General features: G+C 40.1%; 1 protein-coding gene across 10 annotated transcripts in view; it reads right to left on the minus strand.

Annotated features, from left to right (window-relative positions):
• The window catches only part of MED18 (mediator complex subunit 18), a 123,224-nt gene that overhangs the window by 22,378 nt on the left and 76,541 nt on the right, over positions 1-24,305 (minus strand). For 4 of the 10 annotated variants that reach the window (XM_029949943.1, XM_029949942.1, XM_029949947.1 and 1 more), the window contains 3 exons: positions 6,163-6,186; positions 4,778-4,951; positions 4,143-4,223 (listed from right to left, as the gene is read on the minus strand). In XM_029949943.1, the coding sequence (XP_029805803.1) occupies positions 4,143-4,223; positions 4,778-4,951; positions 6,163-6,186 (279 nt within the window). Of the gene's footprint in view, positions 1-4,142; positions 4,224-4,777; positions 4,952-6,158; positions 6,187-9,370; positions 9,525-17,313; positions 18,030-24,305 lie in introns of those variants that run through there. The other 6 variants (XM_029949944.1, XM_029949949.1, XM_029949950.1 and 3 more) reach the window with 5 other exon arrangements.

The raw sequence follows: 24,305 nt of genomic DNA on the forward strand, positions 1-24,305 counted from the left end.
AAGTGACTGAGCCACCCAGGCACCTCTGTATCAGTGATCCTGTAGAGATAAACTTGTTTCTGCTTGGATTTACTTAAACTCATTGATAGGGACAAAATATTAAAGCATTTTGTGTATGTGTGTGTAGCGTATATGTATGTGTGTGTGTGTGTGTGTGTGTGTATACACACACACACACACACACACACACACACACACAATGGAGTATTACTCTGCAATAAAAAAAAAGAAATCTTGCCATTGGCAACTATGTGGATGGAACTAGAGGGTATTATGCTTAGAGAAATTAGCTGAAGAAAGACAAATATCAAATGACTTCACTCATATGAGGACTTTAAGAAACAAAACATAAACATAAGGGAAGGGAAGCAAAAATAATATAAAAATAGGGAGGGGGTCAAAACGTGAGAGACTCTTAAATATGGAGAACAAACAGAGGGTTACTGGAAGGTTGTGGAAGAGGGAACGAGCTAAATGAGTGAAGGGCATTAAGGAATCTACTCCTGAAATCATTGTTGCACTATATACTAACCATCTTGGATGTAAATTAAAAAAATAAATTAAATTTTAAAAAAGTGATCAGTTATCTCTCAGTTTACTTATTTAGGATTGTCCACTTTAAATTTTTCTTTTTTTCATTCATTCATTCATTCATTTAAGTAGAGCGTGCAAGTGAGCAAGAGGTAGAGAGAGAGAGAGAGAAGCAGGGCTCGAGCTCACCCCAAGCAGGACTTGAACTCACAAACCAGGAGATCATGACCTAAGCCAAAGTCAGATACTTAACCTACTGAGCCACCCACGCACCCATCTTTTATTTTCTTAAATGTTTATTTATTTTTGAGAGATAGAGAGAGTACTCTGCAAGTGAGGGAGGGGCAGAGAGAAGGGGACAGAGGATGTGAGGTGGGCTCTGTATTGCTAGCAGAGTCCAACGTGGGGCTCGAACTTACGAACTGTGAGATAATGACCTGAGCCAAAGTAGGATGCTCATCCCACTGAGCCATCCAGGCGTCCCTAGAAGTTATTAAAAATGTTTTTTAAATTTATTTTTAAATTCAAGTTAATTAACATATAGCATTAGTTTCGTGTGTACAATATAATGACTCAACAACTGTACACATAACTCATCATGATAAATGTATTCTTTAATCCCCATCACCTACTTCACTGACCCCATTCCCCACGTCCCCTCTGGCAACCACCAGTTTGTTCTCTATATTTAAGAGTCTGTTTTTGTGTGTGTGTTTTTCCTTTGTTCCTTTGTTTTGTTCCTTAAACTCCACACTAGTGAAATCATATAGTATGTCTTTCTCTAACTTATTTCAGTTATCATTATATCCTTAGATCCATTCATATTGTTGCAAATGGCAAGATTTCATGTTTTTAATGGCTAATACTCCAGTGTGTGTGTGTGTGTGTGTGTGTGCGTACACACATTGTCTTGATTCATTCATCTATTGGTTACAAGTCTCACATTTAGGTCTTTAATCCATTTTTTAAAATTTATTATTATTTTTTTTAAATTTTAGAGACAGAGAGTGAGCACATGAGCAGTGGGGAGAGGGGCAGAGTGGGAGACAGAAGCCCAAGTAGGCTCCACACTCACTGCAGAGCCCGATGCGGGGCTTCGTCCCACAACTCTGGGATCATGACCTGAACTGAAATCAAGAGCTAGATGTTGAACCAACTGAGCTACCCAGGCGCCTCGGTCTTTAGTCTATTTTGAATTTATTTTTGTGTATCGTGTGAGGAAGTGGTCTAGTTTCATTCTTGTGCATGTAGCTGTGCAGTTTTCCCAACACTATTTGTTGAAGAAACCATCTTTTCCTCTGTTGGATATTCTTTTATTGTTTGTTTATCCATTTTGAAGGGGGGGGAGAGAGAAAGAGAGAGAGAGAGGACAGGCAGGGGAGGGGCAGACTCACACTCTGTCTCTCGCTCTCTCTCTCAAAAGTAAATAAACATTAAAAAATATTTTTTAAAAAATTCAGTGAATAAGCAATACATTACCATAATTCAAACCCTAAAAAGTATAATATTCCACTAGTTTGCTTCCTTTCTCCCATTGTCCCAAGGATATGAAACAGTTTTAAAACTTGGCCTTCAGATTTTGTCTCATTCAAAAGAACTCTAGTAAAGAGAAATGAAATACAACCCGTGTACTGTCATCTTACATCCTCCAATAAGCTAGTTCATAAAAGCACATGTTAGAGGAGTCCTGACATTATTAAACCAGTAAGGAGTGTTGAAATACTAAAACTTGATCTTTATGACAAACAGAAGAGTAAGGCAGCAATATGGGCATGGAGACAAAGCTGGTGAAACAAATGGAAGTGACACAGTACTGCATCTGGTACGAAGCTAAGAACATACAGAAACACAGAGAAGGTTGGTTCCAAGGATCCTTCACCAGCCACTCAATTTCAGAGTTAAAGGTCATAGCCAATTAGGGTAAACACTTTGGAAGGAAGGGTGAATAGCCTTTTTTTGTTTTTAACCCCTCACTGAGAAAACAGCCTTTAGTATAGGAAAATGGGAGGTAATTATTAGAAGAAATGAAATCTTTTAATATTTATACCCCTAAATGGAGATTCCTTAAAAAAAATCAGTTATTCTTGCTCTCGGTTTAATATTTTCCCTTCACTAGATATTTTCATTCCCACAAAAAATATTTACCTTCCTTAAATAAACCAAGTATAGATAGCACAACAATGAATTCTCTCAAAATATCTTGTTCCTGTTTAGTTTTTTATTGTCAAGTACAACACTAAGAGAGAAAACATAAATGTAAATTTCAATGAAATATTATGAGGACATTTGTGTGATCATTAAGGACAGGAAGAGATGTTTCCAGACTGCTGAATCTCCCTTCCTTCCCAGGAACATGCCTCCCCTCTTCCTTGAACAAAGCAACACTCTTTTAACTCTTGGGATAATCCTCTTTGTTTTAAGTTAACCACTGAAGCATGCATATCCAAACACTGTCGTTTAATGTAGCCTGTTTTTTCCTTACTTTATAGAAATGACACAACATGTCCTTTCATGACTGCCTTCAATTGCTTGATATTACTTATGAGAATCATATTATAGCATGCAGGTGTAGTCTGTTTTCACTGATGTATGATATTTAATTTTAGAAGTATATCACAAGATTTTTTTTAATTAAAAAAAATTTTAATACTTATTTTTGAGAAAGAGAGAGAAAGTGAGCAAGCGTGCGCAGGGAAGAAGCAGAGAGAGGGAGACGGAGTCGGAAGCAGGCTCCAGGCTCTGAGCTGTCAGCACAGAGCCCAACGCAGGCTCGAACTTATGAAGTGCGAGATCATGACCTGAGCTTAAGTCAGATGCTTAACCGACTGAGCCTTCCAGGAGCCCCCACAAGTTGTTTTTGTATTTTATTATCAGTGGACATTTGGGTGGTTTCCAACTTTGTTCTATTGTTAGTAAATATTGCTGCTACAAGCATATTTGTGTATGTCTCCTGATACTCATGTAGACATGTTTTTGTTGAGTATTTACCAAGTTCTGGACATGCTGGCACACAGGTTTCCTTATCTCTGGGTTTCACAGATTATGCTAAACTATTAAAAATAATTTTTTAAAGTAATCTTTACGCACAACGTAGGGCCGGAACTCACGGCCCCGCGATCAGGAGGCGGCGCTCCAACAACTGAGCCAGCCACTCCCCCACGTGTAAGTGTTCTTTAGCGGACTGCCCAGTGGTTTTTAGATCTTTTATTGAGTTGTTTTTTTTCTTTTTATAGAAATTTGAAAAACTATTCCAGATGCATGGACAGTTTTAAAGAGTCTCCCCTCTCTCCAAACAATAGCAGTAAGAAAAGAAAAAAAATGTGTTTAAGTTTTTTAATGTTTATTTATTTTGAGAGACAGAGTGTGAGCAGGGGAGGGGCAGGGAGAGAGGGAGACCCAGGATCTGAAGCAGGCCCCAGGCTCTGAGCTAGCTGTCAGCACAGAGCCCGACTTGGGGCTCGAACTCGTGAACCGCAAGATCATGTCCTGAGCCGAAGCCGGACGCTTACCTGGCTGAGCCACCCAGGCGCCCCGAGAAAGTCCAAGGGCCTAGTCAGGATCAGACACCAAGCGTACAGAGACACACACACATCGTTTACTCACAGACTCACCCTGCTCAGAGTCTTCCAACAGAACCCCTCTTTTAACCAGCTCTTCTCTTGGTTTTCGCATCGATATTTTCCGCTCTAAAACTAATATTAAGTTGGGAAACACTCAGAACCGTGGCAGTTAAAGGTTAATGTTAAGCATTCTAACTTGACAGGTAAAAGAATAATGTGGCTCAATTTTCTATTCTCTGGAAAGAAAGAATAGGAAGACTAATTTCAAATTTAAACTTCATTTCTTTCATATCCTGTATTATTGGGAAAGAAGCATTTCCAAAAGGAATTATCCTGATATAATTTTAGCTCTTTCTTTTTAAATTGGCGTTTCAATAATAAGGTATTTATGAATGACCTTTCTTAAGTGGTCAGAGTAGAAAAAAAAAGAAGGATCTTAGATTTGCTACCATTCAGGAGCCCCATCTACAACTTGATAAACTTTAAGCCCATTAAAATAGCAATCTGGGGGTGAGGCTACAGTATATAAGGTTTACTGAATGACCACTTGGTTTTATTTCTAAAAGATTGAACTCCCTCTTCAAATAGGGGGTTATAGTAGCTTGGGAAGAGAATGAAAAAGTTAGGTCCTTCTAAAATAAGAAACTCTTCAACTCAGAACATATATTTAAATCTTAATATCTCACCTTCTGACGTCTCTTTGAATTTATCACTACTTTTTTTTTTCCGCCACTTCCAGGGCTTGAAGATTTTGCCAAAGCCTGAGAACTTGCTCTTCCTTTTGGTGGGAGGCGTTGTGTCTCCTGCTTCCACACTGTCCATGACCATGCCTGGGTCTGTGGTGGGCTGGCCTGCTTCTTCTGTGATACGACGAAAGGCACAAAGGGAGAGGAACAGCCAATTTATTATTTCAGCATAATCTCTATAAGGTCCCTTCCCCTCTCTTCCTGTGGTAGTTGGAAAGGATCAGAGCAATGATAAACAATCATGCAGACAGATTCCTGGACATCACATGGACACCAAACATCAAAATCTGTAACAGATAAATTACTAACAGGGAAAAACAACCAAACCAAGCTGATGTCATTTTAGGACAAAAATTCAATGAGATGATCACAACCAGCTCAAAATCTCTTATGGGGTGCGTGCGCACGCACACACACACACACGCACACACAAATGTGGATGTCTTCTCAAAATGCATGAGATCTTGTCCCAGTGCAGCCTGTTGCTGTTGCCACTGTCCTCCTCTAGGCGCGGGGAGGCCTTCCCCAGCTGCCATTACTGCCTCCCGGGTCACTGAGGCAGGGGGGTCCCATCTTCAGCGAGTGAGTCATCGTCCTCTGCTGAACAGTGCTCCCCCTCGGCCTCCTCTCTCAGGACATTAGTAGTTCAGGGGGGATAACACAGTAAATGTTAACACCTGACTTGTATCTGTTTCTCACATTATTTTCTTCCTTCACAAGACTCTAGGTTTGGAACACTGGAAGGGGCCTGGAGCATTACAGAGAGAATGCTTTACAAGGAAGTCTTTTTGGGGGCGCTTGGGTGGCTCAGTTGGCTAAGCATCCGTCTCTTGATTTCAGTTTAGGTCAAGATTTCACAGTTTGAGGGGTCAAGCCCCATGTGGGCTCCAGACTGAAAACGCGGGCCTACTTGGGATTCTCTCTCCCTCTCTCTCTGCCCCTCCCCTGCTCGTGCTCTGTTCCTCTTTCACTCTCTCTCAAAATAAATAAATAAGCCTAAAAAAATTTTTTTTAATGAAATCTTTTTGGAAAGCAGAGACGAGATTCCAGTTTGCCTTTGACAATACTGTTCTAGGGGCACTCCTGATCTTAAGGACAGGACAAGAAACATAACTGATACGGTGTATGTGTAGGACTGAAACAAATGGCCACGAGTCCCTCATACTGACCACACATGCAGGGCTTTAGTTAGTCAGCTTTAGAGGCAGAGAAAGGAGCAGCCAAGACGGGGCCAAAAATAATAATAATAAAAATAAATAAATAAAAGCAGGAAAGCAACAAAAAAAGCAGGAAGGCAACACAATACAGCTTTGCACTCCACCTACTGTCCCAGGGTTCTCTGGAGAAGTCTAGAGGAGAAGAAAAAAAGAGTCACGTGGAATAACCAACCTGAAATTAAAGTGGAACCTTTACAAAACACATCAAGGACCACACACCGTATTACCACATGTAATAAGTTAACATGTTTACTGTACACAATTTCACATCTGAAGCAAATAACGCTCTTTTTCGGGAGGATAAACAGGCATAACATAGGCCTTAAAAATGATTTCCTTTAATACTGTAGATATTTTTCATAAAAGAAAATAATCAACAAGCATTACTTTTTTTAAGAAACACTGCAAAAGCCAATCTTCTTTGGTTGATAAGCTAGAGTCTTAGGGAAACCTGCCGATGAAAGTCAGACTTGACAAAACTGTCATATTTAGAGTGCAGCAGTGACTGCTGGATGCATTATTCTACTGTGACAGCAAAACAGGGTCCTGGTTACCCAAGTGCAACAGATCGAGATGAGAGGACACTGCCTCTTCTTCCTACGTGCAAGATTTACTTGTCTCAACTCCTATTTAATTCCTTCCAGGACATGCAAGAGAATCTCATTGTTTGAACACTAACCATATTGTTAGAGGCTTCCTTGCCACAGACATCAGAGCATCTCCTGTGACAAAAATTACCCCAGCGGTGCCTGGGACGGACCCCCAGGGGTGGCACGAGGGGGACTACCTGGTACTGTGGTATTGTGTATTCATTCATTTGTTTATTCATTTTTAAAATGTGTATTTATTTTTGAGAGAATGAGACACACATTGTGAGTAGGGGAGGGGCAGACAGAGAGGGACACACAGACTCAGAAGCAGGCGCCAGGCTCTGAGCCGTCAGCACAGAGCCTGATGTGGGGCCTGAATCCATAAGTGGTGAGATCATGACCTGAGCTGAAGTTGGACGCTTAACCAACTGAGCCACCCAGGTGCTCCTTATTTTTGGGGCGCCTGGATGGCTTAGTTGGTTAAGCGTCCGACTTTGGTTCAGGGCATGACCTTACGGTTCGTGAGTTGAACCCCGCATCGGGCTCTGTGCTGACAGCCTAAAACCTGGAGCCTGCTTCGATTCTGTGTCTCCCTCTCTCTCTGCTTCTCCCCTGCTCACACACAGTCTCTCTCTCAAAGATAAATAAACATTTAAAAACCATTTAAAAAAAAAATAAATAATACAATTTTATTTTCAAGTAATCTCTATGCCTAACGTGGGATTCTAACTCACAACCCCGAGGTCGAGAGTCACATGCTCTTCTGACTGAACCAGCCACGCACCCTTGTTTTATAACATTTTTATTTACTTATATTTTAAAATGTTTATTTATTTTGAGAGTGCAAGCAGGGGAAGGGCAGACATAGCACGGGGGAAAGAGGATCTGAAGTAGGCTCTGTTCTGACAGCATAGAGCCTGATGCAGGGCTTGACCTCACAACCTGTGAGATCATGACCTGAGCCAAAGTCAGATGCTCAAATAACTGAGCCACCCAGGAGACCCTATACTTTAAAGCCATGTTTTTGGGTATATACAAATTTGGAGTTATTATATCTTTCTGTTAAATTACCCTTTTATCATTGTGAAATTCCCTGTGTCAATCTAATGACACTTGTGCCTTGGTTTTGTCTATCTAGTTTGACAACTGTTGTCCTTTGGAGTGTTTAGTCCATTTATAAATAATGTGCCTTTATTTTTTATTTATTTATTTTTAGTGTTTTTATTTATTTTTGAGAGAGAGAGAGAGACAGAGACAACGTGAGCAAGGGAGGGTGAGAGAGAGAGGGAGACACAGAATCTGAAGAAAGGTTCCAGGCTCTGAGCTATCTGTCAGCACAGACCCGATGTGGGGCTCGAACCCACGAACCATGAGATCATGACCTGAGCTGAAGTCAGACGCTTAACCGACTGAGCCACCCAGGTACCCTTAGCTATTTTTTTTAACAGAGAGAGACAGGGCATGAGCATTGAGGGGCAGAGAGAGAGAGGAAGACACAGAATCCAAAGTAGGTTCCAGGTTCTGAGCTGTCAGCACAGAGCGTGACGCAGGGCTTGAACTCACGAACTGCGAGATCATGACCTGAGTCAAAGCCAGACAATGCTTAACCAACTGAGACCCCCAGGAACCCCTTAATGTGTTTTTAAAATGCTTTTTAAATAAATAATAAAAATAAATAAATAAATAAAATAAAAACACTAAAAATAAGTAAATAAATAAAATTTAAAGCACATTATTTATAAATGGACTAAACACTCCAAAGGACAACAATTATCAAACTAGACTAATTTATTTTGAGAGAGAGGGCAAGGAGAGGGGCAGAGAAAAAGAGAGAGAGAGAGCATCCCAATTCGGCTCCACGCTGACAGTGAAGAGCCAGACACTCGATCCCATGAACTGCGAGATCATGACCTGAGCCAAAATCAAGAATCCAGCATATACATAGATACACAAAGGAAAACAATTCTCCTTATACATATGTTCCTATAAAAATCCATTATTTCCCACATGAAAATCAGTCTGAAATCACAAGAATAGATTACCTTGGTATTTGTAGTAGTAATACATGTTAAAGTGAGTAGACTTAGATTACCCAAACAATACTTTCTACTCCCATGTCCTGTTTTTTAAAAATTTGTAATGTTTATTTAATTTTACTTTTTTTATTAAAAATTTTTTCAATGTTTAATTTTTTTTCAGAGAGAGAGAGAGAGAGAGAGAGAGAGAGAGAGAGAGAGCGTGTGTGAGCAGGGGAGGGTCAGAGAGAGAGGGAGACACAGAATCCAAAGCAGGCTCCAGGCTCTGAGCTGTCAGCACAGAGCCCGATGTGGGGCTTGAACCCACAAACTGCAAGATCATGACCTGAGTCAAAGTCTGGTGCTTAACCGACTGAGCCACCCAGGCGCCCCAATGTTGATTTAATTTTAAAGGAGAAACAGAGCGCAAGCAGGGCAGGGGCAGAGAGAGAGGGAGATACAGATTCCGAAGTAGGCTCCAGACTTTTGTCAGCACAGAGCCCGATACAGGGCTCGAATTCATGAGCCTTGAGGTCATAACTTGAGCCGAAGTCGGATGCCCAACCTACCCAGGCTTCCCATCTACTCCCATATTCTTTTAAGCATACTACCCACCTGTTTGCCATGAGTACAATCTTGTAAGGAGTTACAGAACAAATTTAATGATGACCAAAATTCATCAGATGTAAATTTTTCGGCTGTAGAACATACCTGTAAATCAGTGATGTCTGCAGCTCACTAGATCTAATGAAGCCACTACTCTCTGTAGCATTCGTGGATCCATTAAAACTGGTAAACTGATTCAGGTTTCTTACTATGAATTTTTGTCTGACAGGAAGAAAATTCAATTGCACTGCTTACAAAACTACAACAGAAAGAAAGTGAAACTGACAGAGGAAAAAAATCATACCAAAAAAAGTATATTCAAGAATCCAGAAATCATCCCTTAAAAATTAATTTAAGAAATACAGGCTTGGAGTCACACTTGGATACTATTTAAACCAGTTATGGAACTTAAAATGGCCTTATGGCTCCATTCTGTTTTCCATGAGAGCCAAAACAAGATAGTTTCCTTTCGTTTGCCAGAACACTGGCTATAGTTTTATGATTGTGTGTCCTAAAGAAAACACCTTTTTCTTTGAGTTATATGGCCGCAGCCCACAAGGATAGCATGTCAGAGCTGGAGATCTTGGGTGTTTTTCGTGGGCGGGAGAGGTTGGGAGAGGAGGATAATCAACCAAATTAGTCTGGAATTTCTGGTTTCAGGAGTACCCTGACACTATGCCCTGGTATTTAAACTACGCGCTCCCTCACTCAAGTTGTAGCACGTCATACTTCACAGTCTTCTTCTTCTTCTTTTTAATGTTTATTTATTTATTTTGAAGGGGGGAGGGGCAGACAGAGAGGGAAAGAGAGAGAATTCCAAGCAGGCTTCATGTGGTCTGCACAGAGCCCAATGCAAGGCTCAATTTCATAAACCATGTGATCATGACCTGAGCCGAAACCAAGAGTTGGGCTCAACTGACTAAGCCACCCAGGCACCCCTAAATGTATAATATTATTAAACATTACTTAACACTTTTCACCTTCAGATAAGGTATTCATTAAGTATTACATAAGTAGTTACATATTATACCTACATTACTTGCTAGAGATAAGAATAAAACAGGGTTACATAGGTCAATGATAATGTTCATTTTAGAAACTGATTTATAACCAATTTTTTTTTTTTAAGACAGAGAACGCTAGCAGGTGAGATGGTCAGAGAGAGAATCTTTTTTTAAAGCAAAAAAAGATGTTTATTTGTTTCCTTAGAGAGTGAGTGAGCAGGGGAGGGGCAGAGAGAGAGAGAGAGAGAGAGAGAGAGACAGAGAGAGAGAGGGAGAGAAAGAATCCCAAGCAGGCTCTGTGCTGTTAGCACAGAGCCCGAAGTGGGGCTCAATCTCACAAATTGATCTGAGCCGAAATCAAGAGTTAGACACTTAAGGAACTGAGTCACCCAGGTGCCCTGAGAGAGAGAGAGAGAGAGACAGACAGAGAGAGAGAGAGAGACAGACAGAGAGACAGAGAGAGAGAGAGACAGAGAGAGAGAGAGAGACAGAGAGAGAGAATCTTAAGCAGGCTCCATGCTGAGTATGGAGCCCAACGTAGGGCTCAATCCCAGAACCCTGGGATGGTGACCTGAGTCTAAATCAAGATTTGGATGCTCTTCCAACTGAGCCACTCAGATGCCCTTGATTTAAAACCCAAATTTTTAATGTTTATTTATTTATTTTTGAGAGAGAGAGAGCACAGGGGAGGGTAAAGAAAAAGGGAGACAGAGAATCCCAAGCAAGCTCTGCACTATCAGTGCAGAGCCCGATGTGGGGCTCGAACTCATGTACCATGAGATCATGACCTAAGGCAAAATCAAGAGTCTGATGCTCAACCCACTGAGCCACCCAGGCACCCCATAACTAATTCCTTTTTTTTTTAAACGTATATTCATTTTTGAGAGACTGAGACAGAGTCAGAGCATGAGCAGGGGAGGGGCAGAGAGAGAGGGAGACAAGGCATCCGAAGCAGGCTCCAGGCTCTGAGCTGTCAGCACGGATCCCGATGTGGGGCTCAAACCCACAAACTGTGAGATCATGACCTGAGCCTAAGTCGGGTGCTTAACAGACTGAGCCACCCAGGCGCCCCTATAACCAATTCTTAATTACCCAATTTGGAAGGTAAGATAAGGCACAGGCAACTGGAGTCAATAGAAAACGTAGTTTTCAACACAGTCTTCACTACCTTCTCCCCTTCATTAGGCTTGGTTTATAATAAGCAACAAAATTATCAGGTCTTATTATTGGTTCCAGCTCTACTTGTTGCACTTTATTAAGTTTAAAAATGTTTAGATTTGAAGTGTATAAAGTTCTCCCATTTTACCCATAAATCTTTTATAATAACCAGCTTTTGGTCCAAAATTTAAAATCTATAGTTTTGTGCAACAAGATATACACTCCATTATTAAGAAGTGTCCATTATGGGCGCCTGGGTGGCTCAGTCAGTTAGGCATTTGACTTCAGCTCAAGTCATGATTTCACGGTTTGTGAGTTCAAGTCCTACATTGAGTGAGCATGAGCCCTGCTTCTGGTGAGCCCTAGTTTTCTCTCTCCCCCTCCTCCCCACCCCTCATGGGATTCTCTCTCTCTCTCTCTCTCTCTCTGCCCTTAATTTCTTGCGCCATCTCTCAAAAAAAAAAGTGTCAATATCCTTTTTTTGTTTAAAGTATACAGAGTATGACTTGCTTTACATATATTGTGATCAATCATTTTTATAATCGAATAGTTCTGGGGTTTTTTTAGTGCTCATTGCGTTTGAAATAGATCTTGTGTTTATACAAGCATTTTAACAGCATCAAAACATTTTAAATGGAGAACATTAATTTATACTACTTACACTACTGCACTTCCTCATTTCCGCCTTCCAAAAGAGGATTATTATTGGAGTTAAAGAACTGTTTTTAGAAAACTACAACAAAATTACAGAAAGCAAAAGCTGCCACTAGTGAACAAAGCAGGCTTTGTCTAGAGCAGGCCCATAACGTCCCTGGGAAATACTGCAAAGTTCTGACCTCCGGGAAAGAGGATTGGACAAAGCACTGGAGAAGATACGGAGAAAGTCTCTTTCTGTACCTGCAGGTACAGTAGGTCTGGGATTCCAACTCTGGTAAAATAGTTTAGGGACCATAACTATATCAAGATGTGTACACTTTCTGATAAAAATTCCAAGTTGAGAGTAAGGTTTTATAGTGAGGTGCCAGAAAATATATATTCTCTCATGGAAAAAAGGCTGAAACTTTCCCAAGTTTTCCTTCAAGGGCCTGTTGAGAAAATCCACTGGAGCAGAGAGAAGGGTCAATAATTTTTGGTTGGCAGGCATATTCGGTAACAGAAAACTCTTATTATGAGGAGTCCACGACAGACTCCTACACTACTGCGTTCCCCCTCATTCCTGACTCCATGTGCGAAGTGGGCGTGCTCCTTCCTTCCCAGAGGAAAACACTCACTGTTACACGAGATAAGTATGACTCTGATAACGCTCATTACCAAACAATGCCAAGTGTTTTTCTTCAAAGTGTTAGAAGTAGTTTATTTTTAATGAACCCATCTATTATTTATTCCTATGTTAACACTGTTATATACCTACATTAAATTTTATTCATCCAACATTCTCCATACTGACTTTGCCATATATTTCTATATCACCTTGCCCCAAATTACTCCAAATTCATGTGCTTAAGAACCCATAACTGAATTTCAGAGCAAAATGAATCAAAAGGTGATGGAAAAGGGATGTAGGAAAAAGGAAATATTATAATACAATACCTTTTAAAGCAATATATTCCTATGTAAAAGAAAAGTTAAAAAAAAGAGGCTAATTTTTGAATGAAGGGTATATGAAGGGTCAAAAAGGAAAAACAAAAACAAGAACATACATCTAGAGATAAAGAATGGAGGGGTGGAGAGGAAGAAAGTTCCAGACTAAATGGTAAGTACAGCTTATTACAATTTTTTGGTCTTGTGCCTAATTTAAGGACGTGCTAATAATTAGCTGGCTGCTTTCATATGATATACAGTGAAAGATTTTAGTGAAGACAGAAACAGCTTTTATGTTGATCAAGAACCACAAAGTATTATTACTTGAACGTTTTCTCTGAGTAAATATACAGGTTCCTCCTATGGATATACTTCACTTAGAAAAAAAAATTTTATATTTACTACAGAAGATAATTGGTTATTTCCTTAAATGGACAGTACAGCATAAATTCCTACTCTGGATTTAAATAATTGATTAATTCACCAGATGTTAGAGAGGTCCTACGGTAAAACTCTAGATGGATACTGACATAACATCTTATCTATATGCATATGATTCCATATGCAAAGGTTATTTATTTGAAAGCAGACTCTTCTTAATTAACAGCTCTGGACATCCAACATAAGCTACGGTCAATTAAGAGAAAGGAATACATCTTATCTGTTTTATTTTGTTTTTATTTAAAGATTTTATTTTTAAGTCATCTCTATATCCAACATGGAGCTCAAACCAACAACCCAAAGATCAAGAGTTGCATGTCCCACCGAGTGAGATAGCCAGGTGCCCCAAGAATATGCGTTATTTTAAATTTATAAATATCTTGGGATTTTTTTCTTTTAATATTTAAGTTCTCGGCTAGAAAGTGAACTTCTCAAGGGTATAGACATGATTTATACCTATCAGGGTCCACTAAAACATTTACAGTGCCTTAAAAATAATAAAATATATTCAATATATTCAGTAATTTATTTTGTTTCACTTAGCTTGCCCAACTTAGAACCATCAATTTCATTATTAATTTTTTAAAGTAAACTCTACCCCTGAACTCATCAACTGAACTCATGACCCCAAGATCAAGAGCTACATGCTCTACCAACTGAGCCAGCCAGGTGCCCCAATACTATCAATTACAAGCTCAAAACTAAGTACTATATTACAGGCCTAGAACTTCAACAAATGATTTAAGTCTTAATTTACTTCGTACATTTATCCTTCCAAAGAATCTGGTAAGACGTTCCACACACCTATCCACTGAAATGCCTCTTAAATTTCATGAAGAAACAGTTATGTTTGGTAAAAGCCTTTAAAGCAATGGTGTAGTGGAACGCCTGGATAGCTTGAGCATTCAACTCCTGATTTTGACTTAGGTCATAATCCCAGGGTCATGAAATTGAGCCCCGCCTCTAGCTCCATGCTGAGCATGGAGCCTGATTAAAATCCTCGCTCTTTCAAAAAAAAAAAAAACCTCTCTGTCTCACTCCCCTGATCATGCATGTGTTCTCTCTCTAAAAATAAAATAAATCATGGTGGACCTATGTGGCTCAGTTGTTTAAGTGTCCAACTCTTGGTTTTGGCTCAGGTTATTATCTCACAGATTCATGATCTCTGGCAGTGTGGAGTCTGTTTGGGATTCTCTGTCTCCCCTTCTCTCTGCCCCTCCCTCACTTACACTGTCTCTGTCTCTCTCAAAATATATAATTTTTTTAATGTGCAAAAGAATAAATTTAATAAAATAAATCTTGGGGTGCCTGTGTGGTCAGCTGATGATCTGATGTTGGCTCAGATCATGATCCTGCAGTTCATGAGTTCAAGCCCCACACTGGGTTCTCTGCTGTCAGTGCAGACCCCGCTTTGGATCCTCTGTCTCTCTCTCTCTCTCTCTCTCTCTCTCTCTCTCTCTCTGCGTACTTCCCCCACCTGTCCCTGCTTGTATTACCTCTAAAAAAAAAAATATATATATATATATATATATAACAGGGGCATAGTGCGTTAAGTATCTGACTCTTGATCTTGGCTCACAGTTTGTGAGTTCGAGCCTCACATCGGGCTCTGTACTGATGATACGGAGCCTGCTTGGGATCCTGTTTCTCCTTCGCTCTGCCCCTCCCCTGCTTAGAGCTGATGTCATGAAACCTGCTTGGGATTCTGCCTCTCCTTCTCTCTGCCTCTTCCCTGCTTGTGCTCTTTCTCTCTCTTGCAAAATAAATAAACTTAAAAATTTTTTAATAAAGAAAATACATTAAAAAAAGAATTCTTAAAAAAGTAAAATAAAATAAAGCAATGTGTAGTCCTCAAAGGTGTCAATGTTGACCCTTCATGACCTGACCCTGATTTACTCAAATAGAATAAATCCTGAATTACAAGAAATATAATACAGTCTCCATTAAAATAGTTTATAGCCACCTATGAATTATCTTGGAAATAAAACCCAAAAATTAAATCTAGAGAGAACAGCAGCGCCTGAGTGGCTTAGTTGGTTGAACAACTGACCCCTGATTTAGGCTCAGGTCATTATCCTATGATCTCTGCTTGAGATTCTCTCCCTCTTCCTCTGTCCCTCTGCCCTGCTCATACTTGCTCTCATAAAAATAAATAAATAAATAAATAAATAAATAAATAAATAAAAGAAAGAAAGAAATCTAGAGAAAACATAAAAATCTTAGATGCCTGAGTGATTTCTAGTTCTCCTTTTAGGACTACTGGTAGACAGAAAAATTGAGGAATTTGAGGCTCACTTTTTATCAAACAAAAATATCAAACTTTACACAGATGAAATTTTTTTGTATATAGATGTTTGATGGCCATCCTTCCTAAGTAAGTTATATCCTATCAGTAAGTTATACCTCCTTGTCCATTTCTTGCTTTTCATATACCATTCATTTCCATTTCATAGATAAATGCCTAACATTGTTTAGATCCTTATCCTTATTAATGAAGACCTACAGGAGAAGTTAGTGGCCCAAAAGTGTAATTTACCAAATCCAGGAGAGTGGTTACCTCTGGGACCAAAGAAACAAAATGTCATCACAAGAGAATGCGGGCACAGGCACAGAGAGGGGTGGAGCGGGATATCTCTGTTTTTAATTTCATTTCTTAAGCTGGGCAGTGGCCCAAAGGATCCTTTATATTTTTATTTTTGTCTATGCCTTTTTCTATTTATGAAACATCTCACTAAAAATAGAAGAAAATTTTAAAAATTGCCCATGGTCAAGGTAAAGTGAGTCAAGTCCTGACTTTGGTCCTAAAATCTGTTACTGATTCACTTTGTGATCCATGTGCTTCAGTTTCAGTAAAACATGAAAATACTTTGTAGGAACGTTATATGACAAGATCTCAGGGAGAAACGCACTTTCAGAAACGAAATAATATTAGATCATGAGATAGATGGGAATGTTACCTATGTTCCTACACTTTGAATTTTTCTTTAAAGTCATCAACATTTTGTATTTCTGAAAAAAGAGCAGCCTAGGACTGAACATGTTTTCTGCTACTTTCTAAACCAAAGAGAAGGTATAAGTCATTTTTTAAGTGTAATGTCAAGAAATGATTCATAGGCTTTCACCCACTTTGCTTACATTTTCAATACTTTAACAAATCTTCACTTAACACTGTTTTTCCCACCTTTCTATCTTCATCTCATACAAAACCCCACACGGTTGGGAAAATGAGTCTTCAGTGACAATGGACTTCTACTTCACTCACAAGCCTTGAAACTCAGCCATGCTTACAATCACCAGCTTGGTCTCTAGCTATCTCTGAGACAAAAGCACTTCAAATGTAAAGCACTGACTTGAGCAATATTTATACCAAAGAAGTGCCTTATGAGAAATGGAAACACCAGCACAATGGGAAAAGCCTGAGACTTATTTGGAGGATGTATACATAACTGAGTCTAAGAAATTATGTCATTCTTGAAAATGGTCCCATTTATAGAAATCAACTGCTCTAGCTCTATGCCATACACATCCCAAGTCCTGCGAGATGCTAGTAAACACTGAATTCTACATATGAGTTCCTGCAGTACTTATCTTCTGCAAGGGCAAGAAATTAATAGATGGCTTCCTTGCAATATTTATATATTAAAAAAAACTCCAAAGGGATCAAGTAATACAAAACTATGAGTGGCAAATTAATATAAGTGAATGAAAAACAACTTAACAACGTTTCATTCATGCTTCACAACTAGTACATATCCTAAAGTTATAAACAACAAAATCCTCACAGGCAACTCCCTATAAAATATTCAATTTCACATCTTCATCTGCTTTGCCTCTGTCAAGATTTCTTTGCCTTCTATTACTCACCGACTGCATCTGGATTTACCGGTCTGGAGACGTCAGCTTGCCCCATGATTAAATTGTCTGATGCGTCTCACGACAACAAACTGTCCCGGACTGAAGAAAACTTAAGAGATAAATCCACGTAAAGAAGAGACATGCATTCCTCTCTCAGTGTCACCGCCAAACGTCAGGAAAGAGCATGAGGTCAGTTCATTTGCTGGGGTTTCTGTTCCCTGTATCCCGGCCTGGGCACTTGTGGTTCTTACAAATATGTCTTCACACTGGCTCTCTTCACACAGGAATGCCTGTCATTCCAGAGCGCACACTGTGAAGAGCTCAAGTGCAGGAAGGGGAGGAGACTGCCAACCACATTCTAGCTGCCGCGGCCCTGGCCCGAACGGCCACACCCACTTCTCCTGACGCTGAGCTGGGTGATAACCCATCAGATTCACAGCTACAGAAGAATGGGAGAGTCTACCACAGAACTTGTAGATGTCATCACACACACGGAACATCACGGCTGTGCATAGCAGACTGACGGGAGCAGAGGTCGACTCAAAGGTATGTCTTCAAGACAGGTTTGCCCGGAAAGTACTGACTGTTCTCACATTTCACGGCTTGCTCTAAAGCTGTTGTATTTCCTACCTGTACGCGGCAGATCCTGAGCAGGATGAGATCTGCATACGTGGTTTAGGACTGAATATACTTTCTCTAAAAAGAAACAGTTCTGAAATTTTTGCTTACTAAAACAGTAAATTTGAAATAAATCCTTGGCAGATATTATACAGTATTTCTCTTCCTGCTCAAGCTCAACAGCCACCAAATGACCTTGGGGATTACAAAATGATAGGGATTACAAATGACTCCACATGTTGCATATAATACATGGAAACCTCAGCTACCCACATGCCCCAACTGACGGTGCATGATTTTTTAATGACAGCACTAACTTACATAGAGCCAAAGTACATGAATATTAAGGATACAGCTCGATAAATTTTTATTCACAGACATACCTGTGTATGCTAACACTAAATTTTATAAGTGCACAAGTGCACAAAGCCATGCCTAACACAAACTGCAGTGTTTAGCCCATACTCTGGATTATTTCACTAATACCTGAAGGCAACATGGTAAACCAACACTCCTGAGCACTACATTAAGGAGCCTGACATTGGCTTTTGGATTTAATCATCGCCACAGCTAACGATGCATCGTGATGAACATATTGTTTAACCTATAATCAGATTAGGAACCTAAGGTTAGTAAGGTCAAATACTGTGACTTATGTCACCAAGTTTGTAAGTGCCAAAGCCCTAATATTCCTTCAAAAAATGACAGCTGCTAAAAACAAAACAAACAAAAAAACAACAAAGAAAACTGCTAAAGCTTTTAATTCAAATCTTAGTGTTCCAAACTAGGATCACAGAAGAATTTCTAGCATCTGGACTTTCCTTTCACCTTTCCTTAGCATCTTCTCCTTTCCCCTTGTTATTTTATCCCCTTAATCTGCTTTTGTTATAGGGAAAAAAAAGTAGCAAAGGTAACAAATAAAAAAGAGGGGTGCCTGAGTGGCTCAGTAGGTTAAGCATCTGACTTCTGCTCAGGTCATGATCTCACGGTTTGTGGGTTCGAGCCCCGTGTTGGGCTCTGTGCTGATACCTCAGAGCCTGGAGGCTGCTTCACATTCTGTCTCCCTCTCTCTCTGACCCTCCTCTGCTCACACTGTCTCTCTCTCTCTCTCAAAAATAAATTAAAAAAAAAAACAGGAAAGAGAATAAAAGGAAAAACATACTGAAAGAATGCTGTTAATGCAAAAATATTCAAAACCTTCAAACCCTGGCACTTATTTATTAGCCTAAAAGCAGAGCATGTGTAACAGCAGTTTCCACACTGTAAAATGGGGAGGTAAAAGGTGGTAGGTAAATGCACTGCCCAGCACCCAGCAGGTGCTCAACATATTGTAGTAATCATCGTCACCATCATCTCCTTCATCATGGATGTAATACAGCGTATGTTTAAGAGGATGAGCTCTGGGGGCGCCTGGGCGGCTCAGTCGGCTGAGTGTCAGACTTTGCCTCAGGTCATGATCTCACAGTCCGTGAGTGCTGACAGCTCTTGCTTCTTTGGATTCTGTGTCTCCTCCCTTTCTCTCTGCCCCTCCCTTGCTAATGCTCTGTTTCTTTCAAAAATAAATAAGTATTAAAGTTTTTAAAATTTTATATACATACACCAAAAGAGGAAGAGCTTTGGAGGCAACTGAAATTTTAATTCCAGATCACTAGGTGTTAACACCAGGCAAATGCCTTTACCTCTCTGTGTCGCGATTTTCTATACTGTAAAATGGGCATAATCATACTTAGCAGTACAATGCAATTGTAAGGATTAAGTGACATGACATAAATAAAGCACTCTGCAATGTGTGTGGAAAACTCTCAATAAATGCAAGCAATTATGATCACAGTTGCTATAGTGAAAGAAAACAAATCCAGAAAGGAAAGGCCAGGTCAGGAGTAGGCAGACAATGGTAGAGGGCAAAAAACAAAACAAAACAAAACAAAGCAAAACCATCATTACAAAGCGTTTAGTCAGAAATGAAAGAGGATGGCATTTCTGCATCATGAATCCAGAGAGCAAATTGGAAGAAACAGACTTAGGAGGAAGTCTGAACACAATCAGGGTTGGTTCTGAAACACAGCAAGCAGATGGAACAGCCTAGACAAAACGATTACTGTGAATAAGTTTAAAGCAGGCAGATTACACACACTCACAGCCCAGAAACCGTACAGGAGAATTTAGTTGATGTTGACAGGACCACACCAGAGTACAACACAGAGATTTCCAGATGCTGGTTTGGCTGCTATTTACCACCTGGCAAATTTAACATTTATTTATTTTGAGAGCGAGCGAGCGAGCGAGCGAGCGAGCACAAGTGGGGAGTGGGAAGAACAGAGAGACAGAGGAGGGAGAGAGAAAGAATTCCAAGCAGGCTTTCCACACTCACAGAGCAGAGCCCGACATGGGGGCCGGAACTCACAAACTGTGAGATCATGACCTGAGCTGAAATCAAGAGTCGCCAACAGTCAATCGAACAAACCACGCAGGTGCCCTGACACTGGTTACATTCTGTGGCTGGTTTGTTAGACACAAAAGTAAACATACCTGCTTCCTATTCTAATCAAATACTGTAATTCTTGTTCCCTGCTACCCCAACTTCCCAAAGGCAACATGGTTTACCAATGGAAGAGAGCAGAAGCTCTGGAACTACATATAACTACATAAAGTTTCAGCTTTCCCATTTCCTGACAGGAAACTGTCCAAGTTAGGCAACTTGGAGCAAGTTACTTAACTTACACAAGTCTCAGTTTCCATATCTGCAAAAGGGAGAGAATTACTCACAGAACTGCTGTGAGGATTAAGAGAATTTCTAAACAGCGTGATGGCTGAAGCTCTTAAAATGTCTCGTGGCCTCTCGCCCTACCTAGATTCTTTATATAAATGATGCCCCCCAACCAGTGTTTAAATTAAAAATTTTTTAAACATTTATTTATTTTTGAGACATAGAGAGAGACAGTGTGATCAGGGGAGGGGCAGAGAGAGAGGGAGACACAGAATTTGAAGCAGGTTCCAGGCTCCGAGCTGTCAGCACAGAGCCCGATGCGGGGCTCGAACCCACAAACTGTGAGATCATGACCTGAGCCGAAGTCAGACGCTCAACCAACTGAGCCACTCAGGCGCCCCACCAATGTTTAAATTTAAACACCACAGTTCTTTAGGAAAAACTGGGGCGGTTCTGATATGCTTTTCTGTCACTGAGGCTATCCATATGACAGGCATGAGGTAATGCAGGTTGACAAGCCTGCAATATGCCGGCCTGTGCTGATGGGAGAAACTGAAGTTACTCAGCAGGACCGCTTCCAGCTCCGTGGAATGAAAGGCCTCAGGCTAAGAAAACTGGTTACACACATTCTGTCTTTTTGCTTTCTCTTCAAGTTTGTGTTTTGAAGACAGTAAGTTCTTTTTTTTAATTATTTTTTTTGAAAAATTTACATCTAAGTTAGTTAGAATCCAGTGCAATGATTTCAGCCGTAGATCCCAGTGATTCATCCCCTATGTGTAATCCCCAGTGCTCATCCCAACAAGTGTCTTCCTTAGTACCCCTCCCCATTTAGCCCACCCCCCACCCTCAGCCCCTCCAGTAACCCTGAGTTTGTTCTATTTAAGAGTTTATGTTTTGTCCCCTTCCTTGATTTTATATTATTTATGCTTCCCTTCCTTTATATTAATCTGTTTTGTATCTCAAATTCCACATATGAGTGAGGTCATAGGATATTTGTTTTCCTCTAATTTCACTCAGCATAATACCCTCTAAGTGCCATCCATGTAGTTGGCAAATGGTTAAGATTTCATTCTTTTTGGCTGACATTGTGTATACACACACACACCCTATTTTCTTTATCCATTCATCTGTCGATGGGCATCTGGGCTCTCTCCATACTCTGGCCATTATTGATAGCGATAAGACTGCTATAAACATTGGGGTGCATTGGTCCCTTTGAAACAGCACACCTGTATCCCTTGGATAAATACCTACTAGCGCAATTGCTGGGTCATAGGGTAGTTCTATTTTTAACTTTTTGAGAAACCTCCATACTGTTTTCCAGAGTGACTGCCCCAGTTTGCATTCCCACCAGCAGTGCAAAAGAGATCCTCTTTCTCTGCATCCTCGCCAACATCTGTTGTTGCCTGAGTTGTTAATGTCAGCCATTCTGACGGGTGTGAGGTGGTATCTCATTGTGGTTTTAATTTGTATTTCCTTGATGATGAGTGCTGTTGAGCATTTTTTCATGTGTCTGTTAGCTATCTGGATGTCTTCTTTAGAAAACTGTCTGTTCATGTGTTTTGCCCATTTTGAAGACAATAAGTTCTTAAGGATGCCCTAGGGTCAGGAGATGCTTCTAGAACTGAGAAGAGAGTTGTAAGAAATGATATTAAGCAGGAAAGTTTTGGGTAAGGAAGATGAAAGGGTTTTTCCAGGGCTGGGTTAAGGATTTGCAGAGTAGCTTAGAATGCAGTAGAGGCAGTGGGAAGGGCAGGCCCAGCTGGAAGCAAGAGTTAGCTGAATGGAGATGAGAAGGTGTGGGGAAAATAGCTGGGCCAAAAGAGTCAGAGGTTGTGAGGACAAGGGGAAGAGGGAGATGAAAAGCGGCTATAAAGGACACCGATGGAACTTCAGGCACCCATGTGACATCAGGCAGCTGAATCCGATGAAGGGCTTGAATACATGAACTGTGAGATCATGACCTAAGCCGGAGTTGGACACTTAACCCACTGAGCCACCCAGGGGACCCAGATTGACTCTAATTTTGAAAGGAGTTCTACTGTGGGTAAAATATATTACCAAACAGCATCACATGTTATGATGAAAGGAAGAATCAACAGATATGGCAAACATCATTGTCTTATTTAAGAGCTTGCCCTGGCCACCCCATCCTTCAGCACCCACCACCCTGACCAGTCAGCAGCCATCAACATCGAGGCAAGACCCTCTTATCAGCAAAAAGATTACAACCCACTGAAAGCTCAGATGATGGTTTGTGTTTTTTTAGTAATTAAGTATTTTTTTTTAAGTAAGCTCTACATTCAGCATGCAGCTTGACCTTATGACCCTGAGATCAAGATCGTATGCTCTACTGACTGAGCCACCCAGATGTCCCAGAAATAAAGTACAGTAAAACCTTGATTTGCAAGCATAATTCCTTCTGGAAAACATGCTTGTATTCCAAAGCACTTATATATCAAAGTGAATTTCTCCTTAAGAAATAATGGAAGCTTAAATGATTTGTTCCATAACCCAAAAATATTCATATAAAAATGATTACTATATTGTAATATAATACAAAATAATAAAGAAAATACAAAATATAAAGAAAAATAAGTAAATGAACCTACACTTACCTTTGAAAGCCTCCATGGCTGGTGGGAGGAAGACAAGAGAGAGGAGGATTATGGTGAAGGACCACTCTCGTGATCACTAACAGATGCTGTCTACAGCACAGTGCTCATACGCGCGTCACATACTGTATGTGACGTAACTGGCAATAAGGCGGCAGAGGAAAGGGTCTAAATCTGCAGGCAGCCTGACCTAGAATGAAGCAAAGCATTCCTAAGCTGACTCTTGTACAGAAAAGCAAAGGACTGTCCATAGGTACTCTGAAGTGAAAAAAATACACTAGTGCCAGTGTGGGCACCCTCCAATGTTTTGAAAAATCACCGATTTCTGCCAAACACTGTGGCCTGAGACAGAGCATCCGAGCATGGGAGATGGTCACCCACAATGCCACAGCAAGGGAGAGAGAGAGAAAGAGAGAGAGAGAGAGAGAGAGAGAGAGAGAGAGAGAAGAACTATTGGCTAAATTGTGATCATGTGACATTCGGCATCATGTACTACTCATTACAATACACTGCTTGTTCATCAAGTTAAAATTTATTAGAAATGTTTGCTCGTCTTGCAGAACACTAACAAGTTACTTGCAATCCAAGGCTTTACTTGTATTTTTTTTAAATACTTTTAAAATAAGGTGTGTACATGGATTTTTTTAAAGACATAATGCTACTGTGCACTTAGTAAACTGCAGTATAGTATAAACATAACTTTTACATGCCCTGGAAAACTTTCATTTGGCTTGCTTTACTGCAAAATTAAGCTTTATTACAGTGGTCTGGAACTGAACCCACAGTATCTCTGAAGTCTGTCTATACTATAGGTCCTTCAGTTCTAAGAGAAGCAAAATAAAAGGTGACATTTTCAAAGGTACTACAAATGAATACTGCTTACTCTGGAGTATATTTTAATGACTGGTCACTGAAGTAATGGTTATCAAATATGCTTGCGGTTCTCAAATATCTACAGATGCACTGTAAAATACGATGGTCACTAGCTGTGTAAGATTAAAGGCATTATACTATGAGGGAACCCTGACAAGTTAAAAAAATTTTCTTTTTATACAGTACTA

This window comes from Suricata suricatta, chromosome 8, assembly GCF_006229205.1.
Source record: "Suricata suricatta isolate VVHF042 chromosome 8, meerkat_22Aug2017_6uvM2_HiC, whole genome shotgun sequence".
NCBI lineage: Eukaryota > Metazoa > Chordata > Mammalia > Carnivora > Herpestidae > Suricata > Suricata suricatta.